This window comes from Lissotriton vulgaris, unplaced genomic scaffold (assembly GCF_964263255.1).
Source record: "Lissotriton vulgaris unplaced genomic scaffold, aLisVul1.2 SCAFFOLD_1023, whole genome shotgun sequence".
NCBI classification, from domain to species: Eukaryota; Metazoa; Chordata; class Amphibia; order Caudata; family Salamandridae; genus Lissotriton; species Lissotriton vulgaris.
The window spans coordinates 724,384-748,749 of record NW_028242519.1 but is presented as its reverse complement, the minus strand read 5'-3'; the positions used below and the strand labels follow the sequence as shown (position 1 = coordinate 748,749).

Here is a 24,366-nt window from a genome sequence, read left to right as displayed (position 1 = left end):
TTGTTGGATGCATTGCATTGAAAACATGTTTCTCATGTTCCTAATATTGACCAGTTTACATTTCAAATTATATTCTTGACTCATTTTATTTCTATGCTCCTTTTTAAAAACATTTGTTTTCAAACACCCGAGCTCTTAATTAGTTTAACAATGATACATTATGCATATGTTATCAGAAATACTGCAAGTAGAGAAACTGGGAGAAAGTATACCTCTGCCATAGGGGGCTCTGGTGAAGTTCACACAGCAAACGACGCTTGCTTGTTTTTTACGTTTAACTGTTAAATAAACTGGTTTTAAATACATATTTGTCAGTGAGAGGTTGACGTTTGTCAGCTCGCAGAAAACAGCATGTATATAATTGTAATTTTTCTCCCAGCACTTGCCTGTGCAGGAATAATAATGCGACTTTTATCAGTGTTGTGAAAAATCTGCAAAAAACTCTGTTTCAGCAAAAAACAGGAAGCACTAAAATATCCGCGAATCTTGGGCTCCGTAGACCGATGGCTTTCTGTTAATAGTCTTCCTCATCTGAGATAGCTTTTAGTAGCAAACAAACATCTTGAAGACAACTCATTCTTATACCTCATCTGCAAATATTTCCCACTGAAAGTCCCCAAAGTGCCCACCTGGCGGTCTATATCTGCCATCTACAGTAACAGGACTGCAGAGTGGTTTTCCTGCACCTTTGCTTGGAACGGAGATGTTCCGCCTGAGTCAGGGATTGAGGCACCTCCTCTGGTCGACCGGGCACCAAGTACCAACAGGGCTGAGGCAGCAGAGGGTAAGGATAAACTATGGTCCAAGCAAACCTCTGGGTGATGCAGGAGGGTCCTCTAGATATGCTTTGGATAAGTGATACCGTTGGCACTCCTTAAAGTATAGACCGCCTCGAAACTAAGATCTGGAGTTAGTAATTTGATTGCTCCTAATAAATGTAGAACCAAAAGTAGTTCTGAGATATTTCTTTCTCACACCACAGACTACTCACTGCCAGCCAAAGTACTGTTCCCTCTGTCTACCTATACAGGAGACAGCGAGGGATTGATAGTAGAGTAGGACACAAATACCACTCATTAGCTCCAAACAGCTCCTAAAGCTCTAGACAACAGCAGCAAACATAAGGTGCACGTCCAAACGAGGGACAGGCACATGAGGCAGCTGACAGAGGCCATGTTGGATGAGTCCCTGAGTCCTGTCAGATCGAAGGTCTTTAGCTCTGAGCCCCCTCGGCATGAAGTGATTGCTGGAGAGAAATAACTAGTAAATGGAACGAGAAGTAACAAGCCTCAGGAAAATGAACATGAGTGCACTGTTGGACTACACATGACTGCAGACTGGTCACTGTTTCGTTTTGGTCACACCGGCAATTCAAAGGACTGGGATGCGGAACATCTAACTCTTGAAAAAGAAAGTGACAGACAGTTCAGCAAACGGCAGTCCCAGAGTCCCATGGGCTAGCCTGCCTGTTATTTTTTAAACAAGCAGTAGAGAAAGCGCACACTGTGCTTGATGTTGCAAAAGGGTGGCCGGCTCACTCCTCTATTAGAGTTAGTAGAAGGAGTAGAAAAAACCTAACCGTGCAAAGACCAGATGATGGAAAAGAAGAGAAAATGCTGCTCATCAGCTACAATAATCAAAGGCGGGACAAGGAGCTATATTTTTAGGAAACATGCTCCTCAGTGAACAGTAAATGATCACGGGGTGCAGTTCATCATCAAAAGGGAGGGGAAGATACTAGAAAGTGGATCAAGGATGCAGGGGGGGGGGCAGGGGGGTTCTGAGTTATCAGATGGAAGTTCCCTCACACTCCCCGTAGGGTGTCGGGCTTCATCATAGGGCACTCTTCGTCGGGCCGGCGCTGCAATGCCCAATGGGATCCTCAATGGGGACTCTGTGGCCAGGATCTTTTGATCTTAAAGCTGTTTGATGTGTGCAAGTTATTTTATCCCTTCACTTGCACGCATCATATGGCTTTAAGATCAAAACATGAAGGAACCGCACCCTGCTTGACAATTTGCTGATTTTCTATAGTCACGGAAAACCCCTCTTTGTGGCACCCAGGCAGCTGGAAATGCATATTTTCAAGGAGCATTTCATTCGACTCCAACAGACAATCTCTAAGGTTCTCTGGCCCATTTCGGCCTATTGTGATGAACTGTCTACACTCCCCAAACATGTCTACCACCTGAATCATCATAACCCTGCCAGCCTACCGGACACACTCTGTACATCCCCAGTGGGGTCCATGCCTTATACATTTTAAAAGGCCTTTCCCTTCACATAAAAATCACAGGCAACAACTTACATTTGTTCCTTGTACTTTTAGCTTGACCTTCTCCTTAATTTCAACATATTGCCTTCTGAACTAGCTTTTTTCACATTGTAGGCTGGTGTCGATTACAACTGCAAATGTCCAAATCTTACATTACAGCTGGTGATTGTGGAACTTTTTGGTTTGAATCTGTCATCACTGGCCCTCGCCTTAGAACTATATTACTCCTAGTCTTCACAGGTAAGGGAATGATGGTTCAGCACTCGACACCTGCCTTGATAGACCACAGTGGGAAGTGCCACCTTAGTCCCGAAAGTGCCAGCTACACTTACAGCCTCTATATCCTTCATGATCTCTGACATTTCAAAACTGTATTCTAACGGGGATGAAAAAGATTAAAGGAGGCACGGGAACTCTGAACATTGACAACTGTGAAAATCTAGCAATATATGAAAAGAGGCCTGTGTTTAATTTTTTTTTGTTTTCTCATAGGTGATGGAGTGTGGTGATAAACTGCTATTTCCTTAGTCTTGCCATCTACCTTATGTTAGAGCTGCAATAAGATTGGCAATTTGTTGAGTGATGATGACAAAAACAAGAAATGAATCGAGTGACCACTAGTTTCACACCACCACAAAATACTGTGGCTAGCATGTTTGGACACTGGGAAGAACACATGCCTCAGAAGATATGTTGCTACTGTACTTGAAATGCCATTTGTAACTAAGGTAAGGTGTCTCTTCAATACCCCTCCCCCTTACAGTAAAGATTAATGGGCACATCTTGCAAGGAGGCCATCAACCACTGGAAAAACAAACCCAATTGATTGCAGATAAGAAGTATGGATCTCATGGTAGCAATAAAAATCTTTTTTTTTCCAAAGGGTGAGTGTTAAAAGACTATGTTGAAGACATTGCTAGATGTCCTGAAATAGCTCTTTAATTACTCGACAAAGGAATATATTGATTGTGTGTCCAGACAATGAATCAAGCTGGATTTCACGCGTATGAAACACCTTTGTGTCATTTGGAAGCATTGATTTTTTGGGTTGCTCAAGCTAAGAGGTTCTCTTCTTTTCCGTAGCTGGTCAAGCATGCAACTGAAGAACCTCTAGCCAGAGCGGTGCTTAGGATGGCTACGGTGGATCCTTCAATTACTTGTCTCCGTACTCCCTTTGCTCCATTTCATGGCCATGTGGCTTTTACTAATTTGGGGTACTGCATTAATGACTTGATTACTATTTCTTGTAAAGATGTGTCAGAAGAGAGGAAAATAAACAAGCATTACTAATACCTGTGTGAGTCCTCTGATGGGCTTTTAAATGAGAACTCTTTGTATAAACCTTCCGGCAGCCATTAAACTGGCAGCGATGGACTCTTTTCTTGTTCTCAGGGGAGTTCTCAGCCGCTGACCCGCCTTGTTCACTGTCACTTTGCCCACATGTTATGGAGCCAGCCTCTGTTGGCTCTGACGCCACCATGTCCGGGCTGAGAGGTGCCTGGTCTGTCACCAGTTTCAATGTAACTGTTCCATCAAGGGCTGCCATAGTCTGAGAGCTTTTCACAAGATGGCGACCAAGTTCAGGAGAGGAAGGAGGAGTTAGAGAGGTGACTGCATTGAGCTGAGCCTGGTTCACAGCTGTGTGGTGTTCGGTGGTGGGAAGGAGACGCAGGCAGGCCTCCGACAACAGTTTATCCTGGGCGAGAAGCACTTCTGCACAAGGGCGCTTTTCGCAAGAGGCGATCTCCACAGGAATCAAAAGGGGGTCCAGTCGCCGAACACTGGCTTCTGCTGCTTGGACAAGTGAGGTGTTGAGGAAACAGTCCAGGTCATCACCAAATGTCTCTGAGATCTTCTTCGGCTCAGTTTGTAGATAGCGTTCTAGCTCAAGGCATGTCTGCAGAAAAAAAGAAACAAGCATCAGAACCACCATTTATGCAACAAACTCAAACTCATGCAAATTCCATCCATTCCTACAAATTCCATAAATAAAAACAGAGCTCAGTAACTGTAAAGCCAACCGAATAAAGCTTCGAGAACAAACTGCCTAATTTGATATATGTGCATGTATGAATGCATGTACATGATATTTCTACAGTGCAAACCAAGCCAAAAGACAGCAAAGTACTGTACGTGGTCAAACACAAGGATACAGTCAACAAGTAACAGGAGAGGAAGCTGGATTGTGGATGATTAATGCATTGTGGTGCAGTGTTCTTTAACCCTTTCGCTGCGGCGGCTATTCCGCCGCAGCGCTAAGTGGGCGTGGTGGCCGCTCGGCGGCCGCATGCTGGTGACAGAACCGCTCCGTCACCAGCTGCGGTTGAGCTGTGCTGGTGACGGAGCGGTTCCGTCATGACCCGCCCCGCTCATTAAAACTGCCGCGCCGGCGCGAAAACAGCGCCGCCGCGGCCGGGCCATGACGGAACCGCTCCGTCATCAGCACAGCCCAACCGTAACTGATGACGGAGCGGTTCCGTCATCAGCAGGGGAGGGGTTAAAGAGGTGTGTCTGCAACTCTTTCTTAAAAGGAAGAAGCTTAGAGGAGGACCTGAAGGATATGGGGATGTTGTACCAGAACTTAACTGGCAGCAACATGCATACATAGTAACAACTGAACAAAAGTTCATCATTTCCCCTTTGTTGAGTATCACACCCGCCACAATAGTTCCACAACATTTCCACAAAAAATGATGCATTGACATTTTAGCAAGATTTCAATCCCTTGGGAAAAATATTCTCTAGGAACCGAAAAAGAGTAAATAATAAGGAAGAATAATTGTGCCTCTCTGAGTTGAAGTGGGAGCAGAACGGAAGCATCTCATGGGAAAGAACAATCAAAATACTGAGTGCCTTCATAAAGCTAGGTCATTGCTTTCAACTGGAAACCTGAATTAATACAGGTCAACTTCCAACAGAAAGAATCCTGTGAGGTCAGACGTGACCCTCCTCTCTCTCCAACTCCTCTTGCATCACACACAAAACAACCGCAAGTACTGCAAAAGAGCCAAACCCGTGCTTCAACATTCCTCAGGCTAGTGAAATGCTTATACACGCCAATGTCAGAACTGCACGCTGCCCAACAGAGTTATTCCTACCAGGTGATCAGCATTTATCTAATGTTACATCTCACTGTGGCATAGAGCGTAGGCCCAGCTGCCAATCAGCTTCGGATTAGGAAAGCGGGCCGTCGAGCTTTGGGCGATAGGCCGCAGCATTAGAGTCACCTGTAGGCTGGTTTTTGTTACCAGCTCTGTCAACCGGCCCACAAAGCCCTACTGTCTTCCCTGCCAGGCCATTGTAATGTGGGCAGATAGGCTCTGAGGTGGTAGTTTCAGCAGCATCGCTAGGCCAGTATTGTGTTCACTGTTTCAGACATCTTGGTCCCCATGGGGCTGGCACAGACAGCCACTCCCCTCCTGTGCTGTTAAAGTGAGGCAGGGTGTTGAGAGTGCAGCAGCCTGGCTTGGGGCAGGTGAAGTGGCAATTGACCCATCATCACCTCATCTGCCCTGGAGCAGCAGCAACTCTGATGTTTTTCACCCCTCCCCTACCAGGCCATCGCCCTGAGGCAATTGTTGGCTGGGGAGGGAGGAGAGTAAGTGAAAGGGGCTCGCTGAGGGACTATTGTTGGCACCTCTGCTCCAGTTTCTTTCAGGCTTGTGTGGGTGGAGGTTTATGGGGGTGGGGAGGGGTATGTTCGCATAGGCCTAGCTGGAAAAGGGACCACCCAGCAAGGAAAATTAAGAGAATGTAATTCAGAGCTGCCAAATTTGGAACTATAGAATTGGGTTTAAGTCCCAGCCTCTGATCAACGTCCAGTGATTCTGGGCAAATTACTTAATTGTCCAAGGACTAAAATAAAAATTACTTTGATCTTCAGTACTGGAACACAAACAAATAGCCTTGTAAATTGCAACACTGTCACCCCTGGGGTATCTGGGCTCTGGGTCTCTGTGGAAGAGCCAGGTCGCTCTCGAGCACTGGTGCAGGCAGGCAGAAAACAGGAGGGGATACACCTCCGGCAATGAAGTGAAGAAGGCGGCTTTTCCCCTCTCCTACCAGGCCATCACCCTGAGGCTATAGTTGGCTGGGGAGGGGGGAGAGTAAGTGAAGGAGTCTTGCTGAGGGCCTATAGTTGGCACCTCTGCTCCAGTATCTTTCCGGCCTATGGGGGGTGGGGAGGGGTGATGTGACTATTGCTCACATAATCGCTGCCCTTGGGCTGAGTTCTAGCTAAATAAAATTACAATAAAAAAATAACCTTCTTTTCGCTTATGTTTTAAGCTTCTGCAAAGGCTCAAACATAACAATGAAAGAGGATTATTTATACATAAATAAAAACGTCCATAGTCCTTCTTAACATGGCTTTCCTGCCTTTGTTTAGTTTTAACTATCAGTCACGGATTATTAACCCCTTCCATGCTGATGACGAACCCCAGCCGTCATGCACTACGATGCTCGTGTGCTGATGACGGCTGGGGTTCGTCACGGCCCGCCCCTGTTCGTGCTGTTTACAGCACACCAGGGGAATCGCGGCCACATGGAAGGGGTTAAAGCAGCTTTAGACAATGCTTTCACCTTGCATATAGTGTTTAAAGTACATATTGATCAGCTGAGAAAATATCAGCTTTAGGTGATTTTTTTTTATTTTTGTACTGGCCAGGACAATAAAATACTGATTATGTCAGTTAAAAAAACGACCAGGTGGCAAACATAGCCAAATCTCCCCGTGCATCCTCAGCGCCAGAACACGGGGAAGATCCTTCTCCTACATCGCAGCCAAGACCTGGAACGAGCTCCCCACTGACATCAGACGTGCCCCCTCCCCTCCCTGAACACCTTCAGGAAGGCTCTGAAGACCCGGCTCTTCGACTGATAAGGAAATGCTAAAAATTAGCTCAATGAGACTAGACAAAATGCTGTTTCACGAGCGGATGTAACCCAGGAATGTGGGCCACTTTTTTGGGGTTATTTTGGGTAGTGATCCCAATCTGACCCAGCTGCCACTCTTCAGCAGTTGTGATATATCCCCCTTATGACCATATTGCATCATGATGTCGCGTGATGATATTTTTTATCTATGAGGAAGTTGAGAAACCAGACAATGTGAAAAGCAGGAAGAAAGTTAACGGGACTTCCGCAAATGAATAACGAGTTCCTGCAAACATAGTTTCTACTAGATGTTAGCAAAGAGTGGTGCTTGTCTTGGAACCTATGCTGCAGCTGATCTTACACTTATGAGCAGGGTACTTGAATCAGTTAACAACAGCACCTTACACCCCTTGACTCACTGCCCACTCTCAAGCCATACTATAACACTTCACAGTGTTCTCAAGAAGTGCTTACAACGTACGACCCAAGGCAAACCTTGATGTACATCATGCCTATCTAAAGGCGCCTTACACTGAGGACGCAAGAAGGGGATGTGGTCTGGTGGGTATGTTGGAGGCACGTTTGAATCTTCATTGTGCGCAACTGAAATGTGAGTACGTTTCCTATAAAGGATATGCAATGTGCTATCATGCCATAGTTCAATTCGTCACCAGTTGCCTTCAACACTAACACACGTATATGTTCTGCAGCCTATGTTCTATTATATTGCTTATACACGAACAATGTTTCTAATACAAATACTTTGCTTCCAAAACAATACATTTAGTTGTCCAACACCTAAAATAAGCCCTCCCGCTGTTGGCGGTGCAGCAGGGGTGCTGGGCTAGTTGATTCCTGAGCTGTCTTCCCATCGCTCAAGACCCGTATAGCTGCTTAAAAACATTCTCCTCTAATCCAGCGTATACAATATGTACCTATTAACTGCATCAGAGGCACTGCGTAATGATACGTGTCTTAGATACTACTAAATGTCATGCACTGTGGTGTTTATATGGCTTTCTCGAAACTGCTGGTTACAACTCCAGCTGGTTTGGCAGAAGAGCCGATAGGTCACCTAGAAAAAAGTATTAGAATTATAAAAAGGCTCCCAGTTTTCCGTTTTTACTGTTTTTTACAGATAAATGCAGACAGAAAAACATCTTTTTTCCTGCCTGTTTTTCTTTTTAAATATGGAAAAACATGGAAAATAGGGTTTCTTTTGGATGAATCTCACTACTGTCTATCATGAGGGACAGGTCAGTAGCTGTGCAGATTGACACGTAGAAAAGTTGCGAAAAAGAAATGATTACCTATTGGAGTTTAAATAACAGCAGATAAAAACGTTTTTAACATATTCTAAAATGTATATATTTTTCAGATGATGTCAATGTACTATAAATGGCTAGAACCTGCAGGACATTACAATGCGAGTATACATTTATTGGTTACATAAAGTTGGAAACGTACCCACTGCAGCTTCAATTTTACACTAAGCACAAAATATAAATGGATAAATACATTTAAAGTGAGCAAAAACATGCATGGATAAATAAATACAGGTGGAAAATAAAAAACTTAAATGCCATAAAAACAGGAGTCCTAATTCTAATAAATCATACCCAAAGAAGTAAGGATTGCTACACTATTTTGACCCTTCTGGCAGGCACACCACTGTCTTAGGTGGTGGGTTCCTTGAAGGCTGACACATCAACCTTCTCTTGCTACATGTATCTGTTGAACTTTGGCAAGAAGGGGGTTTTGCCTACATGGGTACTTCTCAGATGGGGAGGGTCTTGAAAACCTCTAGCCTAACCAATGTGAATCAGAATATAGTCATGGATGATCCATGTGTAGGGTTGTCTGTGTTAAAATGGTGGTGAGGGTGTTTACAAAACTGTCAAAAGTGGGTGACTAAAGCAAACTGGGATAACATCTAGGGATGTTAGCCCAGTCCCCCCTCCAAACATTGGATCCGGCAATGACGCATACACCTGCTATGCAGGTGAAACACACAACATGAAAAAACACGCTTTGTTAAGTTTGTGCGTTTTGCTGTTTCAGCCAGATTGGCAATAATTATGCATGTGCACTAATCTGATAGAATGAGAACTCCCTTGCCTGCGAAGGTGTTCCACAATGGAGCATATACAAAGGTGGAGGGATTTGTGTAGTAACAGAGGTCGGTGAGCAGCCTATTTCCTTGGGAGCTCTGCAAAAAAATTCCTCCCATCCCAACTCTGCCTCATGAAAGCTTTGAGAAACCTCAAGAAAATAAATATATGAGACGTCGACAATGACTGTATGAACTATGAAGGGAGGACACAGCTGCCTCTGCTTTTTTTGCAGTGTACGAAATACACGAATGTGAACAACTTCCTAGAATATCAGTGTAATTTTTTTCTTAAAAATTCAAATCTTTATATTGCGTTCTAACCCTTGTTGAAGAAGCTAACAGTATAATTCACCTGCATACACCAGCCATAAACTGATGGTACATCTGCAATCATCATAAACATGTGGGAGGAACCCATAAACCACGCAATCTGTCAATTCTTCGCCCCATTTTTGTTTTTTGTGGAGTTTTATATAGCGCAAACTAGACCCGAAGTTATCAGAGCGCTTTAATGAGCACCAGTTACGTTACAGGCTGACACATTCGTTAGGCATGGGGAGATTAAGTGATATGCCCAGAATCACAGAATATGGAGCGTCGTTGCCGAGACTCGAACCCGGTTCCCCAGCTCAGACGAGGTCGACCGCCTAACGACCGCCGTTAGGCCACATTCTCTCTCCCCTTCCCTGCTTAGCTATCCATCTCTCCTGGAACATCCAGTAACCTCCCTTCTTCCGGCCACTGTGATGTGACCCAGTCGCTTCGTCTCAAAGGTTCATTTATCTCCTTACCCACTTTCACCACGAGTGTGGAGCAGTGCTCTCCCCTCTGCCTCCTCATCCTTAGCTACATCCACCTAGTACTTTATCTCCTGGGAGTCCGCAGCGTCTCACCACAGCTTTACCTGGAATCCTTCTCCAGCGCAGGGTGATGAGTTTCCACTTCCTAAGAGTATGTTGCTTTTCACATTCTGCAGCAGATCTGGAATTCTGTTGGAAAACTCCACCCTGACTTGTGTCATTAGGCAAACAGGTGCTTGTCCACACAGCCCAAAGACAGAGATCCTGGGAAGACTGGAACCAACTGCATATGGCCTGTTGAGGGACTCACCCAAAGTACTGAATGGCCAACTCCTACCTTAGAACGTTAGCAGCGTGAGATGCACATACACCGTAGCACATGTACACGAATGGGAAAGAACGTTAAATACTGCAATGAATTACGTAGCAGATTTTGACAAAATGGTTACTACGCAGAAAATCACAAGCATTAGCAAAGCCGAAAGACCTCGCCTATGAGCAAACTAAAGGCTTTGGCAATGTCTTTTACCCATACTGCACAGAAGCATGACTGCTGAAAAGTTAAGAAAAAAAGTGTGATTACACGGCCAATACTTGCTATGTTATAGAGGGGGAGGCAACAAGGGGAAGGATGGGGAGCAGCAAGAAACATGGACAATGGAAGGGTACAATCAACATGGACAATGGGAGGGTGGGATGGGTGGTGACACACAACTCGGAGAACGGGAGGGTAATAAAAGTCCTATGACCTGTGCTGGCCATGTCATAGCACTTTATTTCTAATGGAGAGTAGGGGGCAACACAGACAAATGGAAGGAACAATTAACAACGGACATTAACCGCATCGCTGCGGCGGCTTTTCCCGCTGTGTGCGGCTATTTTCAAAATACCGCGTTACATGACGAGCTCAGCTCGTCATCAGCATACGAGCGCCGTAGCTGATGACGAGCTGAGTTCGTCATCAGCATCGAATGTGTTAAAAGGGTGGACTGTAGGAAGAAACAAACAACACAGACAATGGGAGTGTGGGATAGAACAATCAACACAAACAATGGGAGGGTAGGGGGAACAAGCAACAGGGACACATAAGCAACATGGACAAACAAGCAATAAGGACATGGGAACAATCAACAAATACAACAGGAAAAAATGTATCTTGATCTTAACAGCAACAGGAAAAATAGTATCTCAATGCAGCGTGAGCAGCGAAAGGTCTTTAACCAAAATGTAGCAATCGATACTTAGGCCATGCTTCACAGAAGGCTGATATGAAAGAAGAGGAAGTGACATCGCTGCACGTTAGCCAATTAGGAGGCATCACATCAGAGTGACAATTTAGCCAACAAACAGTAGGTAATGGGTGTGTAAACAAAATGTCTTGCAAGAGACAGCAGATGAGCAATCTCAGGCAAGACCTAAAAAACAGGATGAGACAGAGAGCAGAAACATTTGAAGGACACTACCAAAAAAGGTGGCAGTACTTGGTCAGTGCCAGGACAGGGGAAACATGCACAGAAAGTGAAGCCAGCATGTGCTGACCAAATCGGAGCCAGAAAATAAAACTGACAATAAAGACAATGAGTGATAAGAAATTGTTCGGATCCACGCCCCCTTTAACCCTTTGCATGCGTCGAGCAGCCCCTGGCCGTCCGACGTCACAGTGGGCGTGTGCGGATGATCGCCGGGGGCCGTCCGAACCCCACCCACTCATTATTTCGCCAGCACTGCGGTGGAATTTTTGCCGCGGTCAAGGGGTTAAGGTAAAAAAATGTCATGCAACCCGCAGCACATGCACTGTCACAGGCGAGATCTGAAAAAGGGTTAACCTTGGCAGTAAAATTTGGCACTTGCGTGACAAGTGGGCATCTTATAAAGGAGCACAGTACCATTTTTTGGGTGCCTAAAAGCAGCACATTAATCGTCTGACAGGATTCACAGAGGCAAGATAAAACAAGCATTTGCAATGCAATCAGCCTCGCCTTTGGGACCTTACATGTATTTAGCTATACAGCACATTAGCTTGGGTGCTGAGACATCTACTGTTCTTTAACAAGGAGGGAAAGTAAGAACCAAATTGTGTGACATGCCAGGTATGGGAACACATGGAAAGAAATATTGCCTTTCAGCAGGAAATGGTATAGTCCAAAGCTTTGTTTTTAATATAAATTCAGGGTCTTTAGTGGTCTTATCCCTGAAAATACAAGATTTGAAAAAAATATTGTCTACAGGTGCTCATGGAAGACAATTTCTATGGACTGGAAAGTAGTGAATGCTAAAATGATTCTGGTATTTTACTGAACTTTACTGGTTGTTTTCTATCACGTAAGTTAAATAGAGGCAGTTGCCAGAATTTTTTTTTAAAGAAAGTCCCTAAGCAGAAAGCAATTCTGGTATTTCACTGACCTCTACTGGTCGTTTTCTATCAAGACAGTTAAATAGATGCAGTTGAACAGAAAAAGTGGAAGCAGGCAAGTCCTAGGACTGATCTCCAGAGTCCACAAAGTACATACACATATAAGTATGTACTAAAGTATATACAAGAGGTCTCAAATGCTCGACCTAAAAAACGTTCCTCTTAGTTACTGAGCCCCATACATGGGGGTTCAGTAAGTGAGGGGTGACCTCCTAACACTTGTATTTATTTTGTCTGTCCTTGAAAAAACACAACAGTCATCAAATAGGAAACTGAGCTATTACGGTCCAGAATGCAAAGGTGCAAAACTGAAACTTACATGGGTCATCTTGAGGTCTGAAAGCAGTAGAATAGTTCTAAGCGTTTACCATCCCTCTTCAGCTCCCCCCCTCACAGGAGTTCATAGTTTGATTTCGCAGTCACTTGAGAAATTTGCTAAGAGGCCTGGAAGAACACATCCTGTGTAACCCGCAAGCTAAGTAGACATTTGTCTGTCCCTCACACGTCGCTTCCTGCTGGAGTGCCACGCCCAAAGACCCTCACAAAGGCAAAATGAGTTAATGTGGGCGCATTTGATATAGGGCTACAGCAACTCTGCACCGCTTACACAAAAGCACGTCTCATTTACAATTCACAGAAACAACCTTCTCATCACACAGAAGATTGGACCACTTCCAGTGCTCAGCCTGAGCAAAGGCAGCTGATAACACTGCGGGATCTCCCCACGGTGCCACCATGTCATGGAATCACATCGGACAGGGCGGTGCTCACGAGAACTTTTCACAAGCGTGTGCACCGCCCTACCACTCTGCCTCAGAAGGCTCCATATGCCCAGCCCACCACAACCTGCAAAGAAGGCTCCATGTGAGTTACATGAAATGCCACCAACCTTTCTACCAGTGTGCCATGGCTTTGTGGCATGAACCATCTTGTTTCTTGAAACGCAAAGACTGGCACAACACGCTTTTTGATTCTTTTACATTAGTTTAAGGGTGTGAACAACAACATATAGTGCTTTAGCACAAGTGCAATGAAAGCCAAACATCACAGTGCAGGCTGAAGGTAAATATTGTGTGATTCCCAACAAGAAACACTGAGCAGAGTTTGCCAAAGGAACTATTTGCAGTGCAGAGCAGGGGTGTTTGGTTTCCTTTGCACTCTGTTTGTGTACAGGGTGTCTCTCTGATAACAGTGAGCAGGGGTAGAAAGAACAACATCCGCAGGAACTGCTATCTCACAATGGCTCCGTTTGAGTCGAAAGTTAAAAAGCAAGAAAATAATTCATTTTTAATATGGACAACATATACATTACTTTATATTTTCCCTACTGGAAGATCAGTGTCAGAGCCAGCCTCTTCCTAATTCCATGCTAAATTTACTGCAGCATGTAGATCCTGTGCGTTTGGTTGTTTCCATTGCAATACCTCCCTAGCCCTCTCTCAATTCAGTCTGGGGAAGTTATCTGCAGCCCAGCCCTCCAATTGGGTGGGTTCTGAGCCCTTTTTTATTTTTAAAGAACCAATAGACTAGCAAGTGACAGTGCATGCGCTGTCTCAGGCAAGACTTTAAAATGCAAACTTCAATAGCAGCACTCTAGCAACCCAAACATTTTGGTACATTTCAATAAAACTGCAAAAATATGCCAGCTACTGGAGAGCAGGTGTTATATAGCATTGAGGCAATTTTTCTATTTTCGCAATACATATAACATTTTCCACTATTCCCTGTGGCCTATGAAAGCAATAAGTTTAATCTCATATAGATAAAAACCAATTGTGTAGAAGACATAGTTATATAATAGCAGTGGCTGTTGCATCAAGACCGTCATTTATTTTTATTAGAACTCTAAAAGATATGGTTCTTTAACAGAAAAGGACACCAGAGATGAATGAGACGTAATATCTATTAAATAAATGACATTAACACTCCTTTCCAGAGCCTGCAAATCTAAAACGATAAAGAATGTCTGTTAAGCAGACATATGAATATTTTAGTATGAACCAGGGGCCTAATTTACAAGTTAAGCAGGCTCATTATTTTACCATGGTGTTATTTAAACTGCACCAGCTCTGTTGTAAAATTAACATGGAGCCGGCAACAACATTTTTCATGATCTGTTGGGAGTGGATGGGACCTTAAAACAGCAGAAGCAGGTATTTATACCATGATCTAAATCAAGGAAAACAAGCATTGGAAAAGCCAAATATGTCAGGTTTATTGTTAAGGAAAGTGTTTGGTAATAGTTGGACGACTTTTGCATGTTTTCTACACCTCTCCTAGAAAGAAAATCATATAACGAAGAAACATCTTGAGCTATTACCTTTTCAAAATTCTCTCCTTTGCTAAACAGACTGCAGTAAGTAGGTACTCTCAAACAAAGGATGATATGAAAAGTAGTAAAATATTAAGCTGGCATTGTAAATGGTGAACTTAAAGAGCATACACTGCAAAATATTGCAAAGTACATATTTTTAACAAAGGGAAAATATTTTAGTTGCCTCTTTAAGAAAGCATCTATGCTTTTAGGTTTTTGGCTTTATGAACAAAGGAAGGCATAAATCCATTATGTTATCATTACAACAAAGTAAAATAAGTAATCATGCAAGCGCATTCGTGAATACTACCCTGTCCCTATCACAGGCTGAGGCTCCAAAGAGCAGCACCTCCTGAACAAAAAAGCTAAAAACTTAACCATTAAAACTGTCCTCTGTCAGCAAAGCCTATACATCAAAGAGTACACAATGGTTCTAGTCGAACAAAAAGACTACTTGATACCCTATCACCAGATCCTAATGGAAGCACATGTCCAACGAAATAAATGTACACAAAATGCTGCGGCTTGAAGGACAGCCCGTCCAAGCTATGGAAAACAAGAAAGCCAGTTGCTGACAGCTCACAAATTCCTGTTCTTCTTTTTAGAGGAATTGATGCCATAAAGTTTTTCAGACAGGTAAAGTGCCTGTAGTCACATTTAAAAATGGAAGTGATCCTCTGTCAATACACATGAGATCAAAAAAGCAAACAACACTCTAGTAGCATTCCTCTCTACCATGTGTAGAGGACTGAATATTTTTGTGTTTTAGAGCAAAAGCCATCTTACCAAGAGTTTCCTACATCATTTACATGTGTATTTCTTTTCAGTGAGAATCAGGGCTTTAAATGCAAATATAGAAGTGCAAGGACTAACTATTTAAAGAACCTGATTGCTCATGAGAACCATAAGATTGATTGTAGCAGTAATGAAAAGGGCATGTACTCTCCCTTTCAATTTAAAGAAGTGCATGCACTCAGTACCAGCCCATTCAAAGCACTGGTGAGAATGAAAGTGCTTTCGGCAGTGTAAGGTATTTTTTCAACCGAGAAGAGATGATAAGAATTGCAATGAGAACATATATATTAGCAGCAGAGATGCAAATTGATCAGGGTTCTGTTGTATCTTTTCGGTGAGAGAGAGCGTCTTTTCAGTGAAAAAAACAAGGGCTTCAGCAAGAGGCATGCATTTCAGTAAGATGATAGATTTTCAGTGAGCGATTATATTACTTCAATAGGAGATTGCATCTTTTCAGTGACAGGTGAACGTTAGACGTAAAGATGACAAGTTTTCCAGTGAGAGACTATATATTTTTAGTGAGGAGTGATACATTCGCCAGTGAGATACGTTAGTTGTTCAGTGAAAGATGGTGATGGTATCTTGTTCAGAGGGAGATCATCTCTTATCAGTGAGAGATGGCATGTTTCCAATGGGTGATGAATTTACTTGCAGTAAAGAGAGAATGGTTTCAGTGAGAGGTGATATTTTTCCAACAGCGGGTGATACATTTGCAGGGCATATATTTTTTCTGTGAAAGATAATTTTTCATAGGGAGATTATATATATTTATAAATATATATTGTACTATGGAACAATAAGAGTGTCAGTGAGCGGTTATCTATGAGTAGTGTGTGAGGTGATATATTTCGAGCTAGCACTAATTACAGTTCTCTCAGTGGGAGATGGGATGTTTTCGGTAATAAATAAGAGTTTCAGTGAGAAGTGATGTATTTTCATTGAGGTGTGATCTTATTTCAGTTGTGGATACCGTGCTCGTGGGCTGCATCGTTTCAGAAAGAGATTAGATATTAGAGGGAGATGGGTCGTTTTTTTTCTTTGAGAGAGGGTACACTTCCTACAAGTGAGAGACAGGAGTAAATACCCCATAAGTGCTCTCCCTCACAGCGTCATTAACTTCTGACTCACAGTAAGACTGCTAATTTCCTAATCAATACCTCCCTCGCAGGAGCCCCTGTCTGTTGACAGGAGATGTATTAGATCTGCAGTACTCCAGCAGACTGATCATCTATAGGTCGGGCCGGGGAGTAGGAAAATGGGGGACCAGGCTGGGATGCTTCAAGAGTCATCCCACCCTCCCTAATCCCCCCATGTGTCTGCTTGGAAACTATGACAACAGGCGGAATGGTTATTATTCCCGCCATAAAGCAACATAAATGAAAGCCTCGCGTGACCTTTAACCCCAGAGGCGTAACCAAGGAAGTCAAGCAGACGATCTGATGGAGTGGTACAAAGTGCACGGAAAATTAGCAGAGATATGTAATGACGGCCCACACCGTGTGGAGAAGCCCGCCCTTCTGAAGCGGGGGTGGGGGAGCTTTTATGCACAATAATAGCTGTACTTTCATACCGGGAAGTATTCCCTAGCGTGCTTTACAACGCTTGTCACAAACCGGCGATTAGTGCTGTGAAGCGTTCCTGGTTTTATAAGCGCTGTACAATAACAAATAAAAATGAAGTATATATAAAATGATTGCCAAAGAGACTTGGCTCAAAATAAACTGACCCTGGAAGGAACTAACTCTGAAAACATCTACTGAAATGTAAAGCCGCAACCTGCAGGTTGAGCACAGATGTCCATAGCAAGCACCATTTACACACTGACAAAATGTACCTTTGATTTGTTTGCTCTCACTTTTGGGAGTTTGCTCTGAAACATAAACACAGACCCCTTGAGAAGTGAAAAATATCAACTTTAAAAAAAAATATGGATATATCTCTTTCTAGAACGGTGTGATTTTCCATTGCTTTCCCAAACCGTGCCCAACTGCCTCCATCTTGTGTTTCCTTACCATTTGCATCACATACTGGGGCCTGTACCTTCGACTGGCTAAGATGGCTGCCCTCAAACACGGGAAAGGACAGACCATGCACCATTCCCCACTGCCCTTCTCACTGCAGAGGAAAGACATTCAACCTTTACTCGACCAGGAAGTGTTTGGCTACTTCACTGAAGGAGACAGCAAGCAACGAAGCGTCCAGGAACAATGTCCCTAATACAAAAAGCAATGTTGCTCAGCGAAAGCGGGACACTATGCTTCTTACATTCCCTTGTAGGTAGGTGGGGTGATCCGCCAAAGGCAAGCTGTCAGACCTGGATCCATTGCGCCCCCTCCAGGTATATTTTAAAACAAGCATCTCAAGGACCCTATTTACCAATACACTCCACAGGGATCGAAAGAGAGGTTTCACTCAGGCCTGGACTATAGTGTTTGCTTAAACATTTGTCACCGTGGCCCATTGACCGATGCCCCCAGGAGTCCAACTGATGAATACTAGACTCCATCAGCCACCAGGACAAGAGCCAATGCCAATCAGAGGTTTCTAGTAGTACCCTAATATAAGCAAGAGATACAGGTCAGTGATTCAATGCACTCAAACTGGACACCTGGGTCGAAATCAAAATAGTGTAAATAGGTACCCCAAATCACTCGCAGATCTTGTTTCCAATCCTGGACTTTTTTTTTAAGTAAGACACCGATAAGTTAGAAAGAATCAGAGCTATCAGAGGTCCTATTATCTGTTTGAAACTCAGGTAAGAGAAGACATGTTTGAGAGGTTCATGGCAAAAATATCCTTCTTAACCACAGCAATGATCTGAGGGGTCTTAGTTAAGCCAGAATCAAAAAGCATTCCTTCTTTTATACTGAAAGGAGCTGTGGATGGACGGTCTCTTACAGCATCAGGTCAGATGTCATGTGGACATAGTTGCATTCATAATTTCACCTAAATGTAACTGCTAAGAAATCCTTTTGTCAAACTCAAGAGTGGCCACCAAATTTACTGCACGTCAAATGAAAACTGGAAGCATGATGTTGTTAGCTACATACAGTAATCTGGTAATGCTAAACCTGATAATCACTGGTTAGAATAGAGGCTGGACTGACTCAATTATTCATCTTTTCGAGTCTGATAATTCTGACTTCCACAAGTCGGTAAAAGTAATGTCCACTAACACAAATTTTGAGTTAAAGGATCTCTCACCATCTCTTTTAGCCTAATAGAAGCTACCTGTATTCCTACACATCAGTGGCAGGTCTTTTTTCCCCAAGAATTTGGGCATTGCGTGCTTTATGTATGAAATTGTTTATTTTTATGCATACTGGAAATAAAACCAGACATTGGATACATCGCAGGTTGGAAGGCCCAGCTGTCAATTTCATCACGATACAGGTATGTACGTACTTGTGTAGCACAATCCTGCCTGAAGAGCAATGGATCTCAGAGCAGTAAACATGAGCCTTGGCACACATGCCAACATCTGGAAACATGAAAGAGGGGGATTTTGAAACAAAAATGGTGACATTTATTTTTCTCGTTGACTCACACTGAAGTGGAGACTATTTTAGGTATGAGTAGAAAAAAGCTAAGGTAAAGCTGTTTATGTCTTTAAAAAATCTTGAGTCCCCCACCTGAATCGGGTGTGTTGGCATCTATGTTCAGGATACAATTCAAGGTCATTTACAAGAGTAAGGTTATGAAAGGGCACTAAATGTCAGAGCAGATAGTGCTCTTTGAAGAGTGAGCCTTCAGGCTCTTCCTGGATCACGTGAGGAAGGAGCCATTCTGATGGAGATGTGGATGTTGTTCCAAATCCTGGAAGCGTAAATGGCGAAAGTGTGAACTGTGGTTTTATTCTTGTGATCTTAAACTCACATCTGACACTGGTTTGGCGCTGTCTATCTAGGGGGGCGGCAGATGTGTTATGTATGCGTTGGAGTCTTTTCTGGAGCTTGGCCGTGATTTCCGCGTAGAGGGCATTGTCGTAGTCCAGCCTGCTGCTGAAGAGGGCCTGGGTGATCGTCTTCCTGATTCCGGCGGGGATCCATCTATAGATCTTGCGCAGCATGCGTAGGGTGTTGAGGCAGGAAGAGACGGCGTTGACTTACTGGCTCATTGATAGCGATGAGTTCAGCCCTTTGGCCATGCGCAGTGATGGTACGGCGTGTGAGTGAGTGAGGTTTTTTTCTCCCCAATTGGGGAGAAAAAACCCATGGATTGATGTCCCTAGATATCTATACATTTCTTTCTGTAATGACTCTCAAACTACTGATTCGATTTACACACGATTACAAAAAGGTCTCTTTCTAGACCAAGATCTACAATTCTGCAATCTTTAGTGTGATTCCGTTCAGCAGTTCGTGTTGTAGTCGTATCTAAAAACTGCAAAATCCTCATGGACTCTGCATTGGGTAAAAGCATTTTGGAACCCCGCTCTTTCTTGGACCCTGCTGGACGAATTACTCCGAAACTTTCCAGGCAGCAGCTGAAGTAAGCTGTACACTACTTTTGAAAATTTCATGAACATTCATCAAACGGAGCCAAAGTTATTAGCAAAACAAAAAACGCTTTTTCTATGGGAAAAGTTGGTCCTAACTAATATATTACTGTTAGCAGAAAACCAGAAGAGTAAAGTACATACAATTTGAGAGGAGTGTAGTTCTAGCTGACCAAATAATGAAAAAAGACAAAGGTTCAGAAACCTAACAGCATTCTAGTGAAATACAGTATGTACGCATTTATAAATATACACATGCGTAATTCTATAATGATTTAAGCATGTATACATTCCTCGTGTTGGAACTCTCCCCAGTAAACTGCGGGCAGTTGAGAACAGTCGGGTGGGAGGGGGAATGTCCTTGTATTTCCCAACATCCCGGTCTCTCTTTTTGCCTACCGTTTCACATCATAATTACTATGTTGCAATGTCAGAGCAGTGAACGCCGGCGCCAGAGCCGGGCCGTCTGCCCCTGTGCACCAGACGCGGCGCGCGCCCCCGGGGAGGGGAATGCCATATTCAGGTGCGCGTGGCGCTTCCTTGGGAGGGCTCCCGGGTCCAGGCAGTTCAACCTCGGTGCAGCTGCGGGGCAAAACACTAAATGATGCAAAGTGCAAGCGAAACAGTAAAAATACGATATTTATCTGAGATTTTGAGGCGTTTAAGTGAAATGTTAAAAAAAATGTATTTTCACTGCAGGAAGTACGAGCTGACTAGCTAGTCTCCAAAAAGTAGTTCTACATTTTTAACCAGCAGCTTGTTTTTACTTTAGGACACTTTCCTCTGACACATGCCCAAGAGGTTGCAATGTAAAGTCACCTTCATTTGAGGAGTTTCACACAAAGAGAAGTGGTCTGAAACCATTCTCCCATCACTCGTTCATACACAGGGCGCATTACCCTCGCTCAGTAAACATCTACATTTTCTGTCTCTCCTATGTATTTATAGCATGAATTTTTAGTACTATTTTGAAGTTTAAAAACACAGTTGACTATATGTTAAGACAACACGGTGGGTTAATGTGCCTGCTGCACAATTCTGCCTATATAACCTGCATATTGCACGGTTGACTGTTGATGGGGTTGGCAAAGCCTTTCAGCCATCGAAGGGCGTCACGGTTGAGCTAGGCAATGCCAAGGTCTTACTACAATGCTTGACTCATGAGATTAAAGTGCTTTATAGTAAATGTCTTTCTCTTATTTTCATCCCTGGAGGAACACTCTGCTGTCAGATCCTGCCAGGGAATCCAGATTATTAATTGTATGTGACTAAGGGTCTCTACCTGCCCCCACAGTCCTGTAGGTTTCACCTGCTGATGGCACACCCAGAATGTGGTCTCTCCCCATTTTCCAGATGTTGATGGTCTTCCAACTCGATCCTCCATCTTCCCTGAATGCTGAGAGCTTTCTTCTTGACCGCCTCTCTCGTGCAGCCACTGGTCTCTGCGCCCTCCTCAATCACTTCTTTCATTGGTCTCCAGATTTACTGTCGGTCAAGCAGAACAATTTGGACAACATTGCCGAGCTCACACCAGGGCATGTTCCCAAAACACTGCACACGCATCCAGCACAGCCCAGAACTGCCACCGTTGGGTATCCTGCTCACAAGTGCACACATCTCTAATCACACTTCTCATGCGCATGTTTCAATGTTCCTATGCTATGGCTTCCACTGCATGCAGGTTTAAAGTCTCAAGTTCCTTCTGCTGCTATGATGGTTGTCTTTGACCACGTACAGTGCCCTGCTGCCCTTTGGCCAGGTTTGCTTGGCCGAAATACCATATACGTACTTACCTTCAGTGCATACAGGTTTAGAGCCTCACATTTGTTCTTTCTGTTCAATGCACACAAATTCTGGGATTCAAGTTTCTTCTGCCATGACTTCCGATGCATACATGCTTAGAGTCTCACTTTTTTCTGCTATGCTCTCCATCGGGTGCATATGTTTAAATTCTCAAGTTTCCTCTGCTGTGACCTCCTCTGCATGCAGGTTTAAAATCTCAAATTTATTTTTGCAATGACCGCCAGTGCCTTTTTTGCCCCACGGAACATACATTTTTATATGTCAAGTTTTCCTGATATGATCATACATGTTTAAAGTCTCTAAATTGTTTTGCTGTACCTCCACTGCATACATGTTTACTTAAAAGCCTCTTCTGTTATTATCTCCAGTACATACATCTTTAGATGAGCCCTATCTCTCAATTCCACCCTTTGGACCCAATCCTTCTATCGCCTTTCTGCTGAATCTGGTGACAATGCACCAATGTTGTGGATGGCATGTGGTGAAGGTGCCAGCTGCCTTTGGGGAATCATCCTATGCTGCACACTCTTGTCACACAGTCCCCAACCTGTTGACAGATGGGAATGGCTCCATGGCCCTCACCACCCGTGCCGCTGCTGGGTGGGCGAGTCAGGCGAATGTCTCTGTGCTCCTGTGCAATACCTCGTGCAGATTAGGAGAGCAGGGGTCCACGGTACTTTCAAACTTTCAAGCTAGCCTAATGTTGTTGAGGGCATCTGTGTGCATGTCCTCCCAAGGCTAGGCGATCACAGGTTGGAATTTCAATGGGGCCGACTAATGCTTTCGTTGCACTGATAAAATGGCCAGTAAAGAACACTGGCCGCAGAATAATGTGCGCCATCGGGGTCCGACTGGCCTTTAAGGTAATAAAACAGTGCCCGAAGGGCTGGTCTGACCAATCAGCGTGTAGGTCTTTTTTTAGCAGTCTGTGGCCTCTTTTATATCTTGTGGGTGGTTTTTACTGTTGATTTCCCTGATGTTAACACAAATATTGCCTACAGAAAGCAAGCTCACATGCATGACGTCCCCATACTTTTCAATCGATTCCGCAGCCTCTTTACAAGTTCAAAATCGTCCCAGTTTCCAAAGGTGGCCCACTTTGTTTTTTAGATATCTAATTTCCTTATGGGAGGCATTTTGTTCGGGCATATTTCCTGTCCTAGTCTGACCATGTGCGCCCCCTCACCCTCCACTCCTCTGTGCCCAGGATCTGCGGCCAAGAACTGTCCAGAGCGGCATGCCCAAAGAAAGGTGCTTCTGGGAAGGCGCATGGTTTCTGCACAGCACTATATACAGGGGTCAATCGGTGTATAGGTTTTCTACAAAAACAGCATTTGCGTGTTGGAGCTCCGCCAGATGGCTTTTAGTTGACTGCAACAACAACCAGGGCAAAATGTATTCTCTCAATCGAGATCACTTTTGTGTTCAGAACCTGCTATTTGCAATGATCCGGCCTTGGTATATTCCTAACCGTTTTTCAATTCTGGGTAACGGACAAGTTTCCACTTCTCTGACCAGCTCCTTTAAAATGACTGTTGATGGGTACATCTCAGCATAGTCTGATACAAGGCAGCTTGGAACTGAGGACCACAAAAGCTCCTGCTATACCCAGTGCCACTGAAACTATGCCGTTATACGCCTGGGGTTTTTCTTAGGTCGAGCCTAGCGGCAGCACACATGCGCTGCTCGCTCTGCGAGGCATGCGGTATTAGAGTATGCACTGGAAGTCCTGTCCACTCTCCACCCATATTTGTCACTGGCTTGTGTCATTGTCCTTTCAGGTTCGAGTCTCGGCAATGACGCTGAACATCCTATGATTCTGGGCAAATCACTTAATCTCCCTGTGCCTAAAATGAATGTGTCCTCATGTAACGCAACTGGTACTATGTAAAGTGCTCCGATACTGGGTCAAGTTCGCGCTATATAAAGCTCTGTAAAAAAAAAAAAATTACCAATGGTTGGAATCAATAACTTCACAATAAGAAGGTACAAACATGTTTTAATATTTTTAACAGGTTGGACAGCAAGGTGAATTGCACATAGTCAGTTGCCTAAGAAAAGTGAAGGATTAAGGGTACTGGAGCTTAAAGAGCTCTGCGACTCTGCAAGATCCTTGTGCTTCCTGTGCAAGTGCCCAAAAATCCTCCCGCTGTCGGTCTTTGGACCCCCATGCTGCTTCGTCTGTTCACGTTTCCAAAGTCTGAAGCCAGTGTGTCCATCTAGTTTAATGTCCTCACAAGGTCAAGCCTTGTCCAAGTTCCTCACACTGACTATTCTTCACACTCTTTTTTCTTTTGACTTTTTAGCATATTCTTTCACCATGTGGAAAATTGATTTTAACGTATTTTAATTATTTAGATTGTAACCCTTAAGGGAGGTATTATAATAAACTGTATTTTTTGATACACACTTTTTTTATCTTTGGTGGATTTGTTTATTGTAAAATAAGTTCTTTGTTACATATGATAAGTGTTCTATTT

The 24,366-nt window shown here is 43.7% G+C and overlaps 1 protein-coding gene across 1 annotated transcript in view; it reads right to left on the bottom strand.

The window, feature by feature from the left end:
* The window catches only part of KLF7 (KLF transcription factor 7), a 200,631-nt gene that overhangs the window by 42,935 nt on the left and 133,330 nt on the right, over nt 1-24,366 (bottom strand). The window contains exon 2 of the mRNA XM_086948333.1: nt 3,569-4,172. Within this exon, the coding sequence (XP_086804459.1) occupies nt 3,569-4,172 (604 nt within the window). The remainder of the gene's footprint in view (nt 1-3,568; nt 4,173-24,366) is intronic.